The 22207-nt window shown below is 45.8% G+C and overlaps 1 protein-coding gene across 2 annotated transcripts in view; it reads left to right on the top strand.

The window, feature by feature from the left end:
• The window catches only part of calb2a (calbindin 2a), a 110564-nt gene that overhangs the window by 77816 nt on the left and 10541 nt on the right, over positions 1 to 22207 (top strand). Inside the window, exons 9-10 of one of the 2 annotated variants that reach the window (XM_038807138.1) lie at positions 6293 to 6310; positions 16033 to 16086. In XM_038807138.1, the coding sequence (XP_038663066.1) occupies positions 6293 to 6310; positions 16033 to 16086 (72 nt within the window). The remainder of the gene's footprint in view (positions 1 to 6292; positions 6311 to 16032; positions 16087 to 22207) is intronic. The other variant, XM_038807139.1, reaches the window with a different exon arrangement.

The raw sequence follows: 22207 nt of genomic DNA, 5'->3' as shown, positions 1-22207 counted from the left end.
TGTCCCTGCAGGAGAAGGTAGCCCATAATAAGCGAGAAAGGGGCCAAGATGGGGGGGGGGGGGGGGGGGGGGATCTGAAGAAGTGCCCAAGGCAATTGGCAGGGTTGACCAAGGAGAGAGCAGTCACTGCCATTGAGGCTGGCCTGTGCAGCAGAAGTGAGGATCCACTGCCCCTTCAGCCAGATCACTTGCCTCAAGTGAGTTGTTCATGTCAGACAAAACCATCCTTCCTCCTCACCGACCACATGTTCATTGTCTCGCAGGATCTCCATTTGATGAGGCCGGGCCATCTGGAGTCATCCCCTCCTCCCTCCCAGCCTCCCCACACACCACATAAGAGGTCACCTCGGAGGAGAGCTCTGAGGACACCACCATCGATACGTTACTGCTAGCACCCCCACCTTCCACTAGCGAAGAGACACACACCTTAGTGGGCAACATTAGTGGACTGGATTTTGGAGCACAATCTGCTGAGCACCATACAGTTGCTAATGCACATCAGGTGAAGACAGGAATATCCAAAGGAGTCAGCAGTCGGTGGTCTGCTGGATCCCAGGACTCAGCTGAGTCCCAGTCAGATGCCGAGCTTCTGGACAAGTTTCACCCAGAGTTGATACAGATGCGAGGACACGGCCATGAGATTCAGGAGGGGATGTCAATGACATTCCAGCAAGTGCAATGCCGATTGGAGGAGTCCCAAAGGTTACGGACGCAGGTGATGATGCCTGCAATGTGTAGCACTGAGGCCAACACCAGGGTGGCGGCCGGCCGCAGTGGAAAGCCTGCAGCACGACCTCAGTTTTTTGAGTAGTGGTGTCAGAGGTTTGGCTCAGTCTGCGACGACCATGGCTGAGGGACATGTACCATACACAGGTGGACATTGCTGGGGCACTGCAGAATGTGGCCAACTCACTGAGGAGCATTGCTGAGGGCATCATTGCCATGTTGCAGATAGTGGGGAGCCGTCAAGACTGGCACAACCAGAGGCCTCGGGAGCTCACTCCAGCTGCCCCTCCATCCCATGGATTCCCCCAAGACCCAACGAGCACCTCCAGGGAGCAGGAAGCACTGGAGGCCACAACCCGGGACCTGCCACAAGAGATGATGGCAGTCTCCAGTTGTTCCGTATCCCCCCCCCCCCCCCCAACACTCCTGACACAAGCGCAGCTCAAGGGCAGAAGAGGGTGGCATGGTTAAGCCAGTGACACCGGTAAGTCGGCCAGGGCTCTCTGGCTCCAGGCCCTCCACAGGATGTCCACCAAGGGCATCAAAAGTGCAGCGTACGGAAAACAGCATGCTGCCTGCACCTCTGATGTGCATCCTGTGCACATACCTAGATGTAGCAGTAGACCACGGAATCATAGAATCCCTACAGTGCAGAAGCAGGTCATTCGGCCCATTGAGTCTGCATCGACCCTCTGATAAAGCACTCCACTCAAGCCCACTTCTCCTCTCTATTCCTATAAGTCCTTAACCTAACCTACACATCCCCGGACACTAAAGGGCAACTTGGTATGGCTAATCCACCTAACCTGCAAATCTTTGAATTGTGGGAGGAAACCGCAGCACCCAGTGGAAACCCACTCAGTCACGGGGAGAAAGTGAAAACTCTACACAGACAGTCATCCAAGGCTGCAATCGAACCTGGGTCCCTCATGCTTTGAGGCAGCAGTGCTAACCATTGTGCTACCATGCCACCCATAAAGATCAAGAAGATTGCGGAGCACTGAGTGACAACCAGTGTGGGGGGAGGGGGAAATCCCTATCTGTAGCTGGGGAAATGGTAATGTCAAATGTTCACAATTAAAACATGTTGCACCTGATACATGTGAAGCCCCTGTCACGTTAATCTTCATAGTGAGACTGCCTGCACCCCTGCCCTCTATTGCCCTCTGCTCCCCTCACCCCTTCCCCCATCAGTCCAGGAGTGACCCCCGACCTGGAACGCTTCAGCCCCCCAACCCCACTGAGGGGTCCACCACCGCCCCTCCCCCGAGTGCTGGGGCAGTAGCTCCAGTGCCTTTGAGCTGAATGCCAGAAAATGGAAATTGGCTACTCAACCCCTCAGTTCCTCTCAGCAGCCATTGCGCCAGCTTCACGTTTTTAAAATGGAGTACTGAACGATGCCCGCGCAATTTCTTGCCGGGGAGCTGGTTAATTCCCCGGAGGCTGTTACATTCGATTTATTTGGACATGATCTGGAACTTGCCATCAGGAGCAGGCAGGTTAGATAGCAAACTGATTTGTGCCCAGCGCAAATTTTGATTTTGGCCTTTCCCACTATTTACCCGGTGCACCCAAATCCACGCCAGGCGCGTGGTTAAATCACACTCATTATAAAGAACAAAGAAAAGTACATTACAGGAACAGGCCCTTCAGCCCTCCAAGCCTGCGCCGACCATGCTGCCCGTCAAAACTAAAATCTTCTACACTTCCTGGTCCGAATCCCTCTTTGTCCTTGTGGACCTCCTCATGGTCTTAGATACGTTGATACTCTCATCATCACCCTTCACTCCACAACATTCACTCAGCTATCTCACCAGTTGTTCAAAATCAGATCATGGATCAGCCAAAACTTTATCTAGCTCAATATCCGGAAAATGGAAGCCATTGTCTTTGGTTTCCACCAATGGTTCTGCCTCCAGCTGAACTTCTCACTGAGAATATGTCTATCAGTGTATAACCTTTGTGTCCTCATTGATCCAAGACTGAGTTTCAAACTCCATTTCCTATTTCCACCACTAAAGCATCAGTTGTCCCCATTCTACCCTCCCCACCCCACCGTGCCTTCATTATCTCCCTGCTCATCTTTCCTCATGCCCCCCAAGAGCCACTCTTTACCTGAAACCTGTCACCTCCCCTCGTGCATTAATTCAAAATCCTACTTCACGTCTTCCGTATTCTCCAGCACTCTCTCACTCCCTTTCTCGCAATCATACTGACCTGAAGCTTGTGGTTCTCTGCTTCCCACCAAATCCTCACTCCAACCCCATCTTCAAACATCTCCACATTCTGTATCTTCACCTCACTAGCTCTGTTAACTCTGCAACCATCTGCCCAAATGCACATTACAAATCTCTGTTCAGTACCGGTTCCACTTTATGATGCGTTCATGAGTTAAAGACGCTCTACAAGTGTTAATGATTATTGCTCATCAGTGGAAGCTGACTCTTTAACCCTGTATGTTGTCTCTTGTCTGTTCAATGTCTCTGCTACATTCAATATTTTTTAACAAGTTTTCTTTGTTTTATGGTCATCCAGAAAAGGATGTCAGTGCTGGAAATTGAAACTCTTTAGGTTTTGAGCTCTCTGTCAGCTGCCCACAAGTGGCCCCTGAACCCCACACTCAGACATGTGTCTCCTCATGGAGTGTTACATGTCTATTTCTTCACAGCCATCACCTTTAAGGTCACTCGGTGAGATTGCCAATCACACCCGCTAGCAGCAGGTTTATGTTGTGGACTTGGAAATATGTTGTGATTACCCCAAACCCACATCACATAAACCAAAAAAACTTTCAGTGCATCGGTTTGGGCTGGATCTAATGCAGGTAATTGAAATGAAGGACCAGTATTTAGACCTGCGGCACAATTTCACAGGAAAAAAAAGAGTCCCATTTAGGGTGCATTTAGTGGGGTGCTTCACCGCGCCTGCAGCACAGAGAACAACCCCGCTATCAAACAGGATTCTTTTTTTATGACCTTGGTGAGAAACGCCCCAGAGTTTATCAGTGCAGGAAGAGATTGGGTCACCATTTTGAATGCTTCCCTGATCTCCCCGATCTCTGGACCACCCCTTCCCCCCACCGTGGCCTCTGGACCCCTTCCCCCCCACCGTGGCCTCTGGACCCCCCCCCCCCCCCCACAAACACAAGCCCCAACTTACTTGCTAGGAGGTCGTCGAGCCCTCCCCTCACCCCACCTCATAAGGGCAGGGCACCCCCAGGCCCGATACCTGGCAGTGCCAACCTGACACCTTGGCACAGCCAGGCTGGCACCCTGATAGTGCCCCTGCCAGCCTGGTAGTGCCACCCGAGCACCCTGGAAGAGTCGCAAATATTGCAAGAGGCCTCGCAAAATTTAACAACCTTGTCGTGCCCCAAATTGGGCATTCGATCAAGCCCTGGTCCCCAAGACCAAACTATAACCTTCAAAAGCTCTCTCTCTAAAGAACCTTTCCTTTAGATTGGAAAATGTAACTTGTCACTCCACTGTTTAAGAAGGTGAAAGAGGAAAACCAGGACCTGAATTTTAGGATGATGGGGTTCACAGTAGATGAGAGAGTCAGCATGAATTTGTAAAAGACAGGTCATGCCTGATGAACCTGCTTGATTTTTTTTTTGAAGCGAGGACTAATGTAGGAGACAGGCAAATCTCTTGTGGATGTATGGACTTCCAGAAGGCAATTGATAAAGTTCCTCATTGGAAACTGTTAATTAAAGTGAAGCCCATACAACTGAAGACAAATTGTTCTTGACCGAGAGAGACGATTAGTTGGATGACAGGAGAGAAAGTAGGGATAATGGGCTGGTACTCTAATTGGCAGGATGTCACATTTGTGACCCACAAGGCTCTGTGCTGGACCTGAATTATTCACAAGTGTTTATTAATGGTTTAACTGATGAGATAGAAAAGCCACATATCCAAATTTGCTGATGACACAAAGTTAGCTGGCATTGGTAAACACTGTAGATAGAGTAAGAAGTCTAATAACACCAGGTTAAAGTCAAACAGGTTTGTTTCAAACACTAGCTTTCGGAGCACTGCTCCTTCCTCAGGTGAATGAAGAGGTATGTTCCAGGAACATATATATAGACAAAGTCAAAGATGAAAGACAATGCTTTGAATGCGAGTATTTGCAGTTAATTAAGTCTTTACATATCCAGAGATTGGGGTAACCCCAGGTTAAAGAGGTGTGAATTGTCTTAAGCCAGGACAGTTGGTAGGATTTCGCAAGCCCAGGCCTGATGGTGGGAGCTGAATGTAATGTGACATCAATCCAAGGTCCCGGTTGAGGCCGTACTCATGTGTGCGGAACTTGGCTATAAGTTTCTGCTCGGCGATTTTGTGTTGTTGCGCGTCCTGAAGGCCACCTTGGAGAACGCTTACCCAGAGATCAGAGGCTGAATGCCCTTGACTGCTGAAGTGTTCCCCGATTGGAAGGGAACATTCCTGCCTGGCAGTTGTCACGGGACCGTGTTTCTGGAACATACCTCTTCATTCACCTGAGGAAGGAGCAGTGTTCCGAAAGCTAGTGTTTCAAACAAACCTGTTGCACTTTAACCTGGTGTTGTAAAATTTCTTACTGTGCTCACCCCAGTCCAACGCCAGCATCTCCACATCACTGTAGATAGAAACATAAAATTACAAAGAGATATTGATAGATTGGGTGAATAGGTTTAACCATGGCAAATGCAGTTCAGTGTGTACAAATGTGAGGTCTTCCAATTTGGAACTAAAATAAATCAGAACAGGATACTTTCTAGGTAGTGAAAAACTAGAAACAGCAGAGATCCATAAAGATCTGGGGATCCAGGGACATAGCTCATTAAAGTGTCATGAAGAACAGAAAAGAATCAAATAAGGCAAATAGAATTCTGACCTTCCTAATCAAGTGAACTGGAATCCAAGGGGATTCAAGTTGTGCCTGAGGTGAGGAGGAATTTCTTCTCTGAGGGTTGAGTCTTTGGAACTTCTTGCCACTGAGAGTTGTGCAGGTAGAGTCCTTGTGTATATTTAAGGCTGAGATAGATCGATTCTTGATCAGTAAGGGAATCAAGGGTTACAGGGAAAGGGAGGAAAGTGGACGAGAGGAATGTCGAATCAGCCATGATCCTATTGAATGGCGGAGCAGGTTCAAGAGGCCGAAAGGCTTACTCCTGTGCCTATTTCTTATGGTCTTAAGTTGGGATGGCAGGAAAAAGGGATCACATGAAATAAGTATATTTGTCTCTGTACTATTCCGAGGCAATCTCACTCAAGAGGTCACGGGATGGTTGCTGAGGCCAATGGGAATATTCCATAGTTAGCAGCTGATATGAGGATGTTGCGCACTGACTGGGTAGTGGGTTGCTTTACTCTGCATCTATACCTGACCTTGGAGTGCCTTTGCTGACAGCAGGTCTCTCAACTGAAAAATGTTTCATTCTCCAGCACAAACTCCTACCCAAAACAGCAATCATGGTAAAATTTAAAATAAATAATTAGCTATTTTCCGCATAAAGGAAGGAGCTGTTTACAGGTAAAGCTCGATTTCAATGTGAAAGATTGATGAAGTTCTATTTTACTCTCAGGATGACAGAGGAACAAAGGTAAGTGTCAGTATTAAGGTGATTTTGATTTCACTTTATAACATTCCACATTAATAACAGACGTTTCCTCAGTGTTACAGTGTTCATATGTTGTTGTTTTGTCATTGTCTGTGTTCTGCTGTCCATTCCTGTGTAAATACACCCAGAAAAAGAACATTGTTGACAGTTTTCATAAATTGCAAAGAAATAATGCTGTGAAATGTGTAATAAAAACAGAAAATACTGGATAAACTCAAGAGCACTGGCAGCGTCTGTGGAGAGAGAACCAGAGTTAACATTTTAAGTTGAATATGATCCCCTCCCGGCGTCACTCACCTTCTTAAATATATCCAGTTTCCACAACCTTCTGTGATAGCAAATTCCACAGGTTCACCACTTTCTGAGTGAAGAGGTTTTTCCTAAGTGGCCTGAGACTGTGACCCCCTTATTCTAGATCCTCGCGCCCCCCCCCCCCCCTCCCAACCAGAGGAAACAACATCCCTGCATCCAGCCTGTCCATAGAACATAGAACATTACAGCGCAGTACAGGCCCTTCGGCCCTCGACCTGTGAAACCACTCTAAAGCCCATCTACACTATTCCCTTATCGTCCATATGTTTATCCAATGACCATTTAAATGCCCTTAATGTTGGCGAGTCCACTCCTGTTGCAGGCAGGGCATTCCACGCCCTTAGTATTCTCTGAGTAAAGAACCTACCTCTGACATCTGTCCTATATCTATCTCCCCTCAATTTAAAGCTATGCCCCCTCGTGCTAGCCATCACCATCCGAGGAAAAAGGCTCTCACTGTCCACCCTATCTAATCCTCTGATCATCTTCTATGCCTCAATTAAGTCACCTCTTAACCTTCTCGCTAACAAAATCAGCCTTTCCTCATAAGATCTTCCCTCCATACCAGGCAACATCCTGGTAAATCTCCTCTGCACCCTTTCCAATGCTTCCACATCCTTCCCATAATGCGGCGACGAGAACTGCACGCAATACTCCAAATGCGGCCGTACCCCAGTTTTGTACAGCTGCAACATGACCTCATGGCTCCGATACTCAATCCCTCTACCAATAAAAGCTAACACACTATACGCCTTCTTAACAACCCTATCAACCTGGGTGGCAACTTTCAGGGATCTATGTACATGGACACTGAGATCTCTGCTCATCCACACTACCCAGAATTTTACCATTAGCCCAGTACTCTGTCTTCCTGTTACTCCTTCCAAAATGAATCACCTCACACTTTTCTGCATTAAACTCCATTTTCCACCTCTCAGCCCAGCTCTGCAGCTTATCTATGTCCCTCTGTAACCTGCAACATCCTTCCGCACTGTCCACAACACCACCGACTTTAGTGTCATCTGCAAATTTACTCACCCATCCTTCTACGCCCTCCTCCAGGTCATTTATAAAAATGACAACAGCAGTGGCCCCAAAACAGATCCTTGTGGTACACCACTAGTAACAGAACTCCGGGCTGAACATTTCCCATCAACCACCACCCTCTGTCTTCTTACAGCGAGCCAATTTCTGAACCAAACTGCTAAATCACCCTGAATCCCATGCCTCTGTGTTTTCTGCAATAGCCTACCATGGCTAACCTTATCAAACGCTTTACTGAAATCCATATACACCACATCAACTGCTTTACCCTCGTCCACCTGTTTGGTCACCTTCTCAAAGAACTCAATAAGGTTTGTGAGGCACGACCTACCATTCACAAAACCGTGTTGACTATCCTTAATCAAATTATTTATTTCTAGATGATTATAAATCGTATCTCTTATAAACCTTTCCAAGACTTTGCCCACAATAGAAGTAAGGCTCACTGAGTTACTGGGGTTGTCTGTACTCCCCTTCTTGAACAAGGGGACAACATTTGCTATCCTCCAGTCTTCTGGCACTATTCCTGTAGACAATGACGACATAAAGATCAAAGCCAAAGGCTCAGCAATCTCCTCCCTAGCTTCCCAGAGAATCCTAGGATAAATCCCATCCGGCCCGTGGGACTTATCTATTTTCACACTGGGCCGGATGGGATTTGTCCTAGGATTTATCCAGCCCTGTCAGAATTTTACACGCTTCAATTAGATCCCCTCTCTATTTTAAAAATATTTTTATTCAAACCAGAGCCTACATAAACATATAGTCATTCAACAAGCATAACACAATCCCCACATTTTTTCACCGTTTTCTCCCCTTGCCCGCCATCCTTCCACAAACAAGTCCCTCGCCCATTCCACCCCTTCCCTATACCACTATCTATATGTCGCATCCATTCCCACAAATAGGACCCAGCACCAATATAACCCCTCCCCCCACACCAAAATGCCTTCGCTGGTTCCAGACGTTTAAGAGTGAAGCTGCCACTGGACTCATCGTATATCCTTCCGGGGCAAGCAGAAGGTGTGGTGGGGGGGGGGGGGGGGATGAAGACAGAGCCCTCAAACTTACCCCCACACACGATGCCTCCTCACCTGCACCCACTCTGTTTCCCCCATCTTCCCCACCACTTCCGGTCCTTCTCCATGCCGCTTCCTTTGTAAAAACGGCTGCTGAATCTGCGGCGTCTTGCCAGCCCCACAAAAACCAAGATTAATCTGTCCACCTTACAAAAGAACACCTTTGGCAGGAATATCGGGAGGGACTGAAACACAAACAGAAATCTGGCTGTTCATCTTGACCGTCTGCTCCCGCCCTGCTAACAAAAGTGGGAGGGCATAGCGACCCGCAGGGCATCCCACCTCTTCAGATCCCCTTTCACCCCCTCCTCCAAGCCAGCCAGATTCCATTTATACATCGTGGCCCAGTCATGAACCATCTGAATACCCAAATACCTGAACCTACTCATGGCCAGCTTAAATGGTACGCCACTCAGATCTGCCCTTCTCCCCAGGGCATTCACCGGGAATACTTCATTTTTGCTCACATCCAATTTTTAGCCCGAAAAAGCACCAAACTTCTTCAATATGGTCATGATGTGGAGATGTGCAGAGGCCTACCGACTGAACTGGCTTGGGACAATTCACACCTCTTTAACCTGGAGTTACCTCTCTCTCTGCATCTTTGATGATTTGATTGCCTGCAGGTGCTCGCATTCCGGGGCATCTCTGACTGTGTCTATATAAACATTTCTGGAACAAGCCTTTCCATTCACCTGAAGAAGGAGCCGTGCTCCGAAAGCTCGTGTTTGAAACAAACCTGTTGGACTTTAACCTGGTGTTGTAAGACTTCTCAATATGGTCATTATCCTATCCATACATTCCAACGGATTGGGAAGATACAGCAATTAGTCATCTTCAGAAAGTCTATGATCCCTACCTCCACTTACAATACCCGACCACTCCCCTGACACCCGGAGTACAATAGCAAAGGGTTAATTAGCCAGCGCAAAAAGTGGGGTAATGGGCACTCCTTCCTCATACCTTTGTGTAACCTGGGGTCTCCCAAACTAATTGAATTTATGCTAACGCTAGGGGCCGCATATAACAACCACACTGTTGAGATAAATGTGGGCCCAAACCCGAACCTCCCCAGAACCTTGAACAAATGCCTCCACTCTACCTTATCGAACACCTTTTTCTGCATCCATAGCCACAATAACCTCCGGCACCCTTCCCTTAGACGGTGTCATAACCACATTCAGTAAACGCCTAATGTTACCCGACAGATGCCTTCCCTTCACAAAACCCGTCTGATCCTCCGATACCACCTCCGGCAGACACCCTTCCAACCGTCCCGTCAATACCTTTACATTCATGTTTAATAGAGAGATGGGCCTATATGACCCACACTCCACCGGGACCTTATCCTTCTTGGGGATTAATGAAATCGATGCCTGAGCCAAGGTGGCCAGCAGCAACCTTGTCCCAAAGAATCAGAAAACATCTTCAGGAGATGTGGAGCCATTTCTGCCGCAAACTGTTTATAAAAGTTGAATTGTAAACCATTTGGTCCCGGTACCTTTCCTGACTGCATCGACCCAATCGCCGCCATAAGTTCCTGAAACCCCAACGGAGCCTCCAATTCCTGCCCCTTGTCCTTCTTAACCTCCAGGAACACTAGCCCGTTCAGAAACCGCCCCATCTCAGCCACCCAACCCCCCCCCCCCCCCCCCCCCCCCCCCCGAGGCTCAGACCTATACAGCCCACTAAAAATGTCTCAAGTGCTTTATTAATTCCCTCCCACGCATCCAACTTACCCTCCTCATCCCTCACTTGTACTATCTCCCGTGCGGCTGCTTGTCACCTTAGTTGGTGCTGGCCTTTTCCCCATACTCATACAGAGCCCCCCTTGCTCTCCGAAGCTGGCACACCGACTTCCCTATCATAACAAATCAAATTCTCCTTGCAGCGTCTTCCACTCCTCTGAGAGCTCCTTGGTCAGGGCCATAGAGTACCACCGGCCAACTTCCAAAATTGTACCCACCAATTGTCCCTCCATCCTCTCCACCTTGTACAAGATCACCACCCCCCACCACCGCCTTCTGATTGAACCCTATACACTCCTTAATGACCAACGTCATCTTTCCACAAAACCTTTCATCCACCAGTAATGCTGAATCCATCCTCCACGAACTTTCCCGTGCCTGGCCCACGCCGAACCTCACATCCATAAAATGCCGCACATGCTCCAAAACCACAATCGGCCCATATTCCGCCCCCACTATCCTCGGGGGAATCGAATTGCCCACCACTAAAAAATCTATACTGGAGTACATCCGATGCACATGGGAGAAGAATGAAAACTCCCTTCTGATGCCCAAACCTCCAAGAATCCCTCCCCCCTCCCAATCTGGTCCATAAACAGCCCCAGTTCCTTCCAGCATTCCCGACCTAACCAATGTCATTGGGCTCAATCAGTCCAACCGAGGATCCAGCACACAGTTGAAATTGCCCCCTCCATTATTAATTTATGTGAGCCCAGATCCGGGATATCTACCACCATCCACTGAACAAATTCCTGTCATCCCAATTAGGTGCATAAACGTTTACTAGCACTACAGGCCTCCAAAACCCCACTGACCATCACAAAATGACCCCGCTGGGTCCTGCACTCCCCTAGCCATCACAAGTGTCACCCTCTTACTAAATAAAATAAAAATCCTCTCGACTTGGTATCTAATCCCAAATGGAATGTCTGACCTACCCTTTCTCAACGTCAACTTGTCTTTAACCTGCAATTGTTTCTCCTGAAGAAACACTACTTCCGCCTTCAAACTTTTCAAATGGCTAACACCTCACATCACTTCACCAGCCCATTCAACCCCCGCACAATTCAGGCCACCACCCTCACCGGCAATTTCTGTCCCCCCTCCCACCACTTGATCACAAAACCATCTCTGCCTCCATTTTTCTTTCTTGTCCGAGCCCACCCAAAATTGCCGCCCAATCCCCTCTGCCCTATCTTCACCCAATAAACTATCTGCCACACCTACAATGTTACTGAAGCCTGGTCAGCTCTGAGCAGTGGCTAAGAGACTGGACCAGATGACATAACTTTTTTAAGTTCTAATGTGTTGCGAACAATCGATTAATTTCAGGAGTGATAATATAAAAAATTAGGGCTTGGTTAGTTTATAAACAAACTTTATTATAACGAAAGGAAAGAAAACAATATTTAAGCTTTTACTTCAGCTCTAACACTAACAGACTACATGCAGTTTCTTAAACTTAACACTCTAGTTCCCATTAAACAACACTGTACATGAACATGCACTTGTTCCACTTACACAGGCAGACAAAGACACTACTTGCATTTACAAGGCAATTTTTCTTCTGGTTGGGGCATTTGTTAGGAATCCTTTTCCAAAGCATGCCTTAGTGGCAATGTTCATGATCGCTCTGGTAATTTTCCACAGCCTTCTGCCAGTAACTGTAACAACATTCTCTCTCTCTCTTGAAGCTCCACCCACCCCCTCAAACAAAGGTTCTCCCCTGAGGTCGCAAGGCGTGAATCGATTATTGTTATCTTGGCTAATTGCCCATTCCCATTTGCAACTAACCTTCCACTGACATACTCGTAGGTCATCAGACTCTGTGAGGGCTGATGGCTGGTCAAACAAGCCTGTCCCGAATGACAGTGGATCTTGAGTGGATCATCCTGGCTAAACCAGTGCTTCCTGTGTATTCTCACTAACAAGGTTAAGCCTGAATGGGACAAGGTAACTCAGGCTGTGGGCATATACCTCTGACTCTGCTGCCAGCAGTTTTTTCCCAGTCTGTTTAACCCCTAAAATGTCTACTACATTTTGGACTCCATTTCTGAACTCTAGTTCCTAATATCTCCCTATCAAGACACACTCCCTCAGTGCTGCACTGAAGTGACAGCCTAGATTGTGTGGTTAAGTCTCTGGAGAAGGGCATGAACCCACCCCCTTGTAACCCAGAGTCAATAGTGTTAGCATTGAGCCATGGCTGCAGTGAAACTTGAAGTAGACCTAATAACAGGAAACAATTTGATTTGTCCATCTGGTGTGAAATACAGCTCAGTGTTGACAACGACAAAATGGTTAGAGCAGGGAGGGTCTGTTGAATGGAACAGTCATACTGACCAGGAAGAGAATTTGAGGGTCACTGTGGAATTCTTTTGAAACCATCAGTCCAGGATTTGGATGCAATAGAACAAAATGGTGATGGAGATACAGTACAGAGAAGGAGAAAGTGCAAATCAGAAGAGGTTCGATGTTCAAGATATTCGTTGATGTTCGTGATTCTGGCCAGATCCACATATAGAATGCTGCGTATAGTGAGACTGCAGCATTGGGAAACCCAGACAATACCCAGTCTCAGAAATTGGTGTCAGCTGTGACATGGTTGGTAGCACCTCCGATTGTGGGTTCAAGTTTCAATCTGGAGACTTGCCGGGGTGGCAGTTCAGTGTTAGAACATAGAACATACAGTGCCGAAGGAGGCCATTTGGCCCATCGAGTCTGCATCGACCCACTTAAGCCCTCACTTCTACCCTATCCCCATAACCCAATAACCCCTCCTAACCCTTTTGGTCACTAAGGGCAATTTATCATAGCCAATACACCTAACCTGCACGTCTTTGGACTGTGAGAGGAAACCGGAGCACCCGGAGGAAACCCACGCAGACACGGGGAGAATGTGCAAACTCCGCACAGTGACCCAGCAGGTAATCGAGCCTGGGACCCTGGTACTGTGCTAGCCACCTGTGCTACCGTGCTGCCCTATCGGAGATGTTGTCTTTTAGATACAACATTAAACTGTCCTCTCAAATTGGCATTATTTCTGAGAGGAGTTATCCCTGGTATCCTGTTAAATATTTATCCCTCCATCAACATCGAAAAAACAGACTCTAATTGGCTGCCACATTTCCAACATTACAACAGTGACTGCCTAATTGGCTGGAAGGTTTTTTTGGACATCTTGAGGTTGTGTAATGTATTTAGGAATTCTTTGTTAAATTTATGAGGAAAGATTTAACTCTCACAGGGTCGATCTCCAAAGTGACCCCGCAGACATTTACAAAATTAGAAGGATGAGTTAAGTTAATCTCGACACATGGTTAATACCGATGAAGAGTTCAAAACCAGGGATTCAATTTAAAAATAGGCTAACCTGAAGGGGTCTGCGCAGCAGTAAGGAAAGATAGCTGGATATTGGGATAACAGAGAAATACCAGCAGGTACAAAGCTGGTGTGAAACAGTCAGAGTACTGTGTACATTTCTGGTCACTGCATATTGTAGGGAACCAAATTAATTTCAGACTGATCTACACAGAGAGTTTGAAGAGCCTAGGATTGTTTATTCTGAAGGGGATAGGTTCATGGGTGGGAATGCTTACTCAAGAAATTCTAGAACCAGGAAACACTGTCTCACATTTAGCAGAGGGAGGTTCTGTAGACATTGATGACCCAGTATCTTCACAAAGCTAAATGTGTGGATTGAACTTTCTCGGGGAGGCAGGTAGTAGAAGAAACCTGAATGAGAATTGGATAGATATTTGAGGCAGTGAATGATTTTGGGACCAGTGTAGAAGGTCCTGCCATGTTCCTAACCCGTGAAGTCCACCTTGTGTATGTGGGGGTGCTTGGGTGCGTGAGTATGTGTGGGTGTGTTAATGTGTGGGTGGGTGGGTCTGAGTGTGTGGCTGAGTGTGTTTCTATGTATGGGTTTAAATGTGTCTATATGGCTGTGTGTGTATGTCAATGTATGTCAATGTATGTGTGGGTGTGTCAATGTATGTGTGGGTGTGTGTGAGTATGGATTTGTGCGTCAATGTGTGGAGTGTGTGTGTCAATGTGAGTGTGGGTTTGTGTGTCAATGTGTTGGCGTGTGGTGTGTGTGTCTATATGTGGGTGTGTAAATGTGTGTGGGTGTCTAAATATTGAGACATTGACAAAGAGATTACAGAAAGAACAATTTATTGCAGCCACTTAGTAATGTCAATCAAGCAAAGTCAACAGTTATCTCCCGCAGTCAAAACAGTACCCCTGCTAAGAAATCCTTTTTGGAGTATGGGCTCTCAGCCAAGCATACAAAATGAGGCCATACGGTTAGCTAATAAATTCCTGACAATTCTCTTGTATATGTTGCTACAAAATGAAATAAACCAAGAGGCTACCATGGAGGTAGAAGAATCCCAACATTCCCAGTGCTTGTGAAAGCTCGGTATTACAACTGCAAGGCCTGGTGTTTAAATGGCAATCTTCCAACATGGATTAGTTATCTCTGAAGTCCCAAGCCCGAAACATGGCGAGAAAATAGTAATATCAACCAAACCTTTGTCTAAAAATTGCAACCCGATGGGAAATACCATGACTTCCATCTCTCCCAGATCAAACGACTAATAGACAATGTTGCCTCAGTCACTCTACAACATTGCTTTGTAAATACTTATTAGAGAGGTTATACCCCCACTCCCTTGAAAATCCTGCAGCCCCTAGCCCCATTGCTTCTCGCCACTTCACCTGAAGGGAACATCAGTACAATAGCATTCTTACACAGACATATTTAATAAAGTGGGGAATGCTAACACTAGGCAGGAGAAGGAAAACAATTTTTTTTTTTTTTTTTTTTAAAAAGTGAATCCTTGTCAGAAAGGAGGTCTGTTGGGATTTTAACTGGAGAGCTGCACTGCCATAATAACTGGGTGAAGCGGGAGTGTGTTCAGAACTTGAGGAGTGAAGATGTGTACATGTGCATGGCCAGAGAGGATCACTCAAGAGGATGGGGCAAAAACTGTTTGAAGGCGAGAGGAAGATCTTTGCGTGCACTCAGTAGAACACAGGAAACAGGTGGAGCTTGACATGCCCGGGGGTGTTGGGTGAGAGGGAGTTGCATGGAGTTCTGGATCAGGTGCCTCTACATCGTACCTCATTCATTCACAGGAATAAAGTAGGCAAGGGAGGAGGACAAGAGGAGTGAAAATCTTCTTGTCGTCATGATAGCTGTTCTTCACCTGGAGCCTCCTCCTCCAAGTAGACCTACATCCCGTTTACTGCTGCCTAGGCCAGAGCAGACATTCAGAATAAATAGAGTCCTGGGACCCCCTCAGCCCCAACACTCACCCACTGAGATCCAGCTGAGGGCTCAGGGATTCCAGTTGATGGTGAGAGAATAAACAATTTTGAAGAAAGGAGTTCATCCTTCAACAGAAAAACTGAAGTCTGAAAATGCATTGAAACAGATGACATGGAGATTATGGTCTTACTGTAAAGCTACGCTGTTTAATCACATTGCTAATTTTGATCCTTGTATTCGCAGGGTATGAAACTGAGCGCAGAGGAGTTCAATGCAATCTTCACTTTTTATGACAGGGTAACTATCACCTCAGCGTTTATGTTACATCATATTGAAGTTCACTTGGATCTACATGGCCTATCACAGCCTTTTTATTAAAAACTGATAAATTAAGATGTTATTTTCTAATTTTCTCCTTTCCTACTGAAGACTGGTGAGTTTTTCTGAATGTACAGCCCCAGGGACTCGAACATGAAAATTAGTATCAGGAGTAGGCCACTCGGCCCCTCGAACCTGCTCCACCGTTCAATAAGATCATGTTTGCTCTGATTGTAACCTTAACCCCACATTCCTGCCCACCCCCGATCACCTTTCACCCCCTTGTTAATCAAGAATCTATCGAGCTCTGCCTTAAAAATATTCAGATTCTGCTCCCATTGCTTTTTGAGGAAGAAAGTCCCAGAGACTCACAACCCTCAAGAGAGAAAAATATTCTCCTCATTTATGTCTTAAATGAGTGACCCCTTATATATAAACAGTGACCCCCCCCCCCCCCCCCCCCCCCCCCCCAGTTCTAAATTCTTCCACAAGAGGAAACATCATCTCCACATCCACTCTGTAAATACCCCTCAGGATCTTAAAGGTTTTGATCAAGTCACCTCTTACTCTACTAAACTCTAGTGGATACAAACCTAACCTCTCCAACCTTACCTCACAAGACAACCCACCCATTTCTGGTATTAGTCTAGTAAACCTTTTCTGAACTGCTTCAAACACCTTAACATCTTTCCTTAAAGAAGGAGAGCAGTATTGTACACAATACTCCAGATGTGGTCTCACCAATGCCCTGTTCAAATGAAGCATAATTTCCCTTACAATAAACAATAATATTCCATTAGCTTTCCTAATTGTAGTAGCTCGAGAGAATACACTGGAGACTTTTAGCAAAGGGGGTTTATTAACAATAGGCAACGGTAGCTATATACAGGCACAGAACAATGATGATCTGGTCCATACTCTCTGGCTCCCAGGGCCCCGCGCTTTTCCTCCATTGGCCGGAGTTTGCACGTTCCCACACAATTCATCCTGAGCCGGTGTGTTGACCGCAAAACCTGCCTGCTATCACACTAATTATTTGCTGTACTTTTTATGATTCATGCTCTAGGACACCCAGGTCCCTCTGGAACTCAGAGTTTTGCAATCTCTCGCTATTTATATAAGTTTTATTCTTCCTGCCAAAATGGACAATTTTACATTTGCTCACATTAAACTCTATTTGCCAGATTTTCACCATTCACCTAACCTATCTATCTATATCTCATTGTAACCTCCTTATGTCCTCTTCACAATTTATTTTCCTATCTATCTTTGTGTCGTCAGCAAATTTAGCTTCTATGCCTTCAGTCCCTTCATCCAAGTCATTTATATAAATTGTAAAAAGGTTGAGGTCCCATCACTGATTTCTGTGGCACACCGCTCACTACATCTTGCCAACCAGAAAATGATCCATTTATCAAACTTTCTGTTTCCTGTTAGATGGATCTTCAACCATGCCAATATGTTACTCTCTACAACATAAGCTTTTAACATTAAATGTGGTACCTTATCAAATGCCTTCTGGAAATCCAAATATAGTATGGACAATAAGGTAGCACAGTGGTTAGCACAGTTGCTTCACAGCTCCAGGGTCCCAGGTTTGATTCCCAGCTTGGGTCACCATATGTGCAGAGTCTGCACGTTCTCCCCGTGTCTGCATAGGTTTCCTCCGGGTGCCCCGGTTTCCTTCCACAGTCCAAAGATGTATAGGTTAGGTGGATTAGCCATGCAAAATTTCCCTTAGTTACCAAAACGATTTGGTGGGGTTGCTGAATTACAGGGATTGGTTGAAGGTGTGGCCTTAAGTGGGGTGCTCTTTCCAAGGGCCCATGCAGACTCGATGGGCTGAATGGTCTCCTTCTGCACTGTAAATTCTATGACATCCACCAGCTCCCCTTTCTCCACAGCATGTGACTCCTTTAAAGCACTCCAAAAATGTTTTAAACATGATTTCCCTTTCACAAAGCTATGTTGACTCTGCCTGATTGTCTTGAATGTTTCTAAGAGCCTTGCGGTAACATCTTCAATAATGGTTTCAAACATTTTCCCTCTGGCCGATGTTAGGCTAACTGACCTGGAGTTTTCTGTTTTCTGTCTCCCTCCCTTTTTGAAACATTTGCTATTTTCCAGTCTTATAGGACCTTCCCTGAATCTGTGGTATTTTGAAAAATTAAAACCAATGCATCAACAATCTAATTTGCCACTTCTTTCAAGACCTTAGGATGAAGTCCATCCAGACCAGAGGATTTGTCAGCCTGCAGCCAAAACAATTTAGCACAGTGGGTTAAACAGCTGGCTTGTAAAGCAGAACAAGGCCAGCAGCACGGGTTCAATTCCCGTACCAGCCTCCCTGAACAGGCGCCGGAATATGGCGATTAGGGGCTTTTCACAGTAACTTCATTTGAAGCCTACTTGTGACAATAAGCGATTTTCATTCATTTCATTTCAATACCACTTCCCTAGTTTTGTAATTTTTCTCAATACTGACCCCTGCAGAATACCACTAGTCACCGGCTGCCATCTTGTAAAAGACCCCTTTATTTCCCCCAGTCAACCAATCCTCTATCCATGCCAGTACTTTGCCCCTAACACCATGGCTCTTATCTTATTTAGAAACCTCCTGTACGTTAAAGGCCCTCTGGAAATCCAAATAGATCACGTCCACTGGCTCGATATTGTCTAACTTCCTCGTCACCTCCTCAAACAATTCTAACAAGTTTGTAGATAACAGGACCCCTTGACGGAGCCGTGCTGAATCAGCCCTAATATACCATGCACTTGCAAGTACTCCACAATCTCATCTTTAATAATAGATTCTGAAATCTTACCAATGATTGGCTTACCAGCCTATAATTTCCTGTCTTCTGCCTTCCTCCCTTCTTAAACAAGAATGTTCTCTATAGTGAAGACCGATGCAAGATACCTAATTAATTAATCCACCATTGCCTTACTTTCCATGATCACTTCCCCAGATGTCCTTCCTATAAGACCAATGCTCACTTTGTTAACTTTTTAATATCTAAATATCCATAGAAATGTTTACTTTTTGTTTTTATATTATTGGCTAGCTTGCTCTCGTACTCTAGATTTTCCTCCTTATCAATATTTTTTGTCATTCTTTGATGTTCTTTATATTCTTTCCAATCTTCTGACCTGCCACACAACTTTATGCAAATATATGCTTTTTCTTTCAGTTTAATACAATCTTCAACATTTCTAGTTTGGTGGGGAGGGTGAAAGCTGATCTGGCAAAGTGGGATGGTCTCCCACTGTCACTGGCGGGTCGGGTATAGGCGGTTAAAATGAATGTGATTTTCCAATGCCTGCCGATTTTCCTGCCAGAAGCATTTTTTACAGAGATTGAAGGGATGATTACCTCGTTCATGTGGTGAGGGAAGGTGGCCAGAATTAGAAAGGTGCTACTACAGAGAGGAAGGCATGCAGGGGGTTTGGGTCTTCCGAACCTGATGTATTATTCCTGGGTGGCGAATGTGGAGAATGTACGGAGCTGGGTTAGAAGGGTTGACTCCCAGTGGGTCAGAATGGAGGAGAGTTTGTGTAGGGGGTGGGGACTGAAGGTGCTAGCAACAGCCAACGGCCTTGGGGAAATACTCAGGTTGTCCGGTAGTAATAGCATTGTTGAGAATTTGGAGGCAGTTTCGCCAGCACTTCGGGTATGCTGATCACAGCATCAGCGACACGGTCGCAAAGTTCAACACGAATCTACTCGTGGTAGATGAATCCAACCAAGATGATTTGGTTTTCGAAGAATACTACTCAGACATGGCTGAGTTATTTGGATATGCTGATCACAGCATCAGCGGCACGGTCGCAAAGCTCAACACGAATCTACTCGTGGTAGATGAATCCAACCAAGGTGATTTGGTTTTCGAAGAATACTACTCGGACATGGCTGAGTTATTCGGATATGCTGATCACAGCATCAGCGACACGGTCGCAAAGCTCAACACGAATCTACTCGTGATAGATGAATCCAACACCATGGTGCCATGGCAGATCGTCGATACATTGGATGACAGCAATACCCAAGACGAAGACGACGCCACACAGAGAGCACAGAAAGACTCCACAGAGAGAGCGATGACAGGCTCCACAGTGAGAGTGATGAAAGACTCCAAAAGGGAAGCAAGCAAACACTCCCTGGCGAACACCATGCATGAACAAGACCATGAAGGTCAACCCGCAGTATCTGAGCAACCGAAGCAGACTATGAAAGTCTACCAAGCTCACATAATCAAAAAGAAGACACTGTACATCTACCCACTGCATGCGAAAACAGTGACAAGGTGATCACACTCGACGTACAGGATCACAGCGAGACTGACAGTTCTCAGCTTGTCTGTAGAGAAGCACAGAGTCGGGCCACCCAAGAGTCCAGAGAGACAACGCCAATGGAAACCATGCAGACTTTGACTCCAGAAGAGGAGCACCAAGAGTCCAGTGAGACAACATCAACAGAAACCATGAAGATTTTGACTCCAGAAGAGGAGCGCCTAGAGTCCAGAGAGACCACGTCAAGTGAAATCATGCAGATTTTGACTCCGGAAGAGGAGCGCCAAGAGTCCAGAGACACCACGTCAATTGTAGTCATGAAGATTTTGACTCCAGAAGAGGAGCACCAAGAGTCCAGAGAGACCGCGTCAAATGAAATCGCGAAGAATTTGACTCCAGAAGAGGAGCGCCAAGAAAGCAAAGATGAGGAATCAAATCCTCCACAAATGACTGATGTCACCAGCATCGATGCAACATCAGATCATTCTCACCATTCTCGAGACAAAACGTTCAATGACTCAAATGATCCACACGGGACACTCATTGAGCATAACAAGAAAAACAAAAGCCAAAAGAAGCACAGCAGAAACGAGAACAACAACAGCAAGAACAAAAGCAACATGAAGCACGACAAGAACAACAAAAATCGCAAGAAGCACTGCAGAAACAAGAACAACAACAGCACCAACAAAAACTACAAGCACAACGACAAAAACTACAAGAAGAACAACAAAACCAACAAGAAGCATAACAAAGATAGCGACAACAACAAAGACAGAAACGACAAAAACAGCAACAAGACGGCAGCGAAAACAACAAAGACAGGAACGACAGAAACAACAGCAATGAAACAACGACTTGTACAAAAGGGTACAACTCTGCACATGAAGGACAATGCCACAGCACACTGCAAAGCAATGACAAGACTACAAACATGCCATGGGATGACAACAAATCGCACAAACTCACATCTGCTCCAGAACAAGCAAGCATACCAACTTCCAAGGCAGATGACATAATAAATCGATACCACAAGCACAGGAAAAAGTCCATGTCAGTCAACATCAGTGGTTCGACCATGCAAAAACCATGGGATGACGTATTGGTTACTTAAAATAACAAGGAACACCGACAACATTCACAACGGAGTTGCAATATCAATATCACCACGTCAACAAGAACAAAAGAAAAAAATTCTGAACAAATTCATCAAGTTTGGACTCATAAATGTTTTTATTAAGATTGGACTCATAAATATAAATTGGCTTTGTAAAATATGCAATAGCACCATCACCTGTATAGATACACATATCATAAGTAACTGTTTTGTACAATTTTCTTTAACGATGTACAGAAAATATGTAAAGAAAAAAAGGGGGATGTCAGGATTGTAGATCTGACTAGATGTAATACAACTGAGCAAGCACTAGAGGGAGCACGGGAGAGCTATATATACACAGGGACAGGAAGTGAGGACACACTTCATGGAAGGCAGAACTGAAAGCAGGACACAGACACACATGCAGGCAGCATTTGAGGTAGCCGTAAGTTAAGCTCTGAAGAGAGAACAAATTCACAATAAAGCATCTTCTCCACATTTGAGACTACGAGCTTTATTAAGACATGAGGAATAACACAGGGGCATGGTCAAGGGAAATGCCGATTCGGGGAAACCATAGATTTGAGCCAGGGCAGTGGGATGGAAATTTTCGGAGATGGGAGGAGAAAGGAATTAGGACACTAAAGGATTTGTTTCTTGGGGGTCGGTTTGCAGGATTGAAGGAGCTGGGAGCAAAGTATGGGCTGGAGC

This window comes from Scyliorhinus canicula, chromosome 9 (assembly GCF_902713615.1).
Source record: "Scyliorhinus canicula chromosome 9, sScyCan1.1, whole genome shotgun sequence".
In the NCBI taxonomy this organism is placed as follows: Eukaryota; Metazoa; Chordata; class Chondrichthyes; order Carcharhiniformes; family Scyliorhinidae; genus Scyliorhinus; species Scyliorhinus canicula.
The sequence above is the reverse complement of the archived record's forward strand: the minus strand, read 5'-3'. Positions and strand labels throughout refer to the sequence as shown.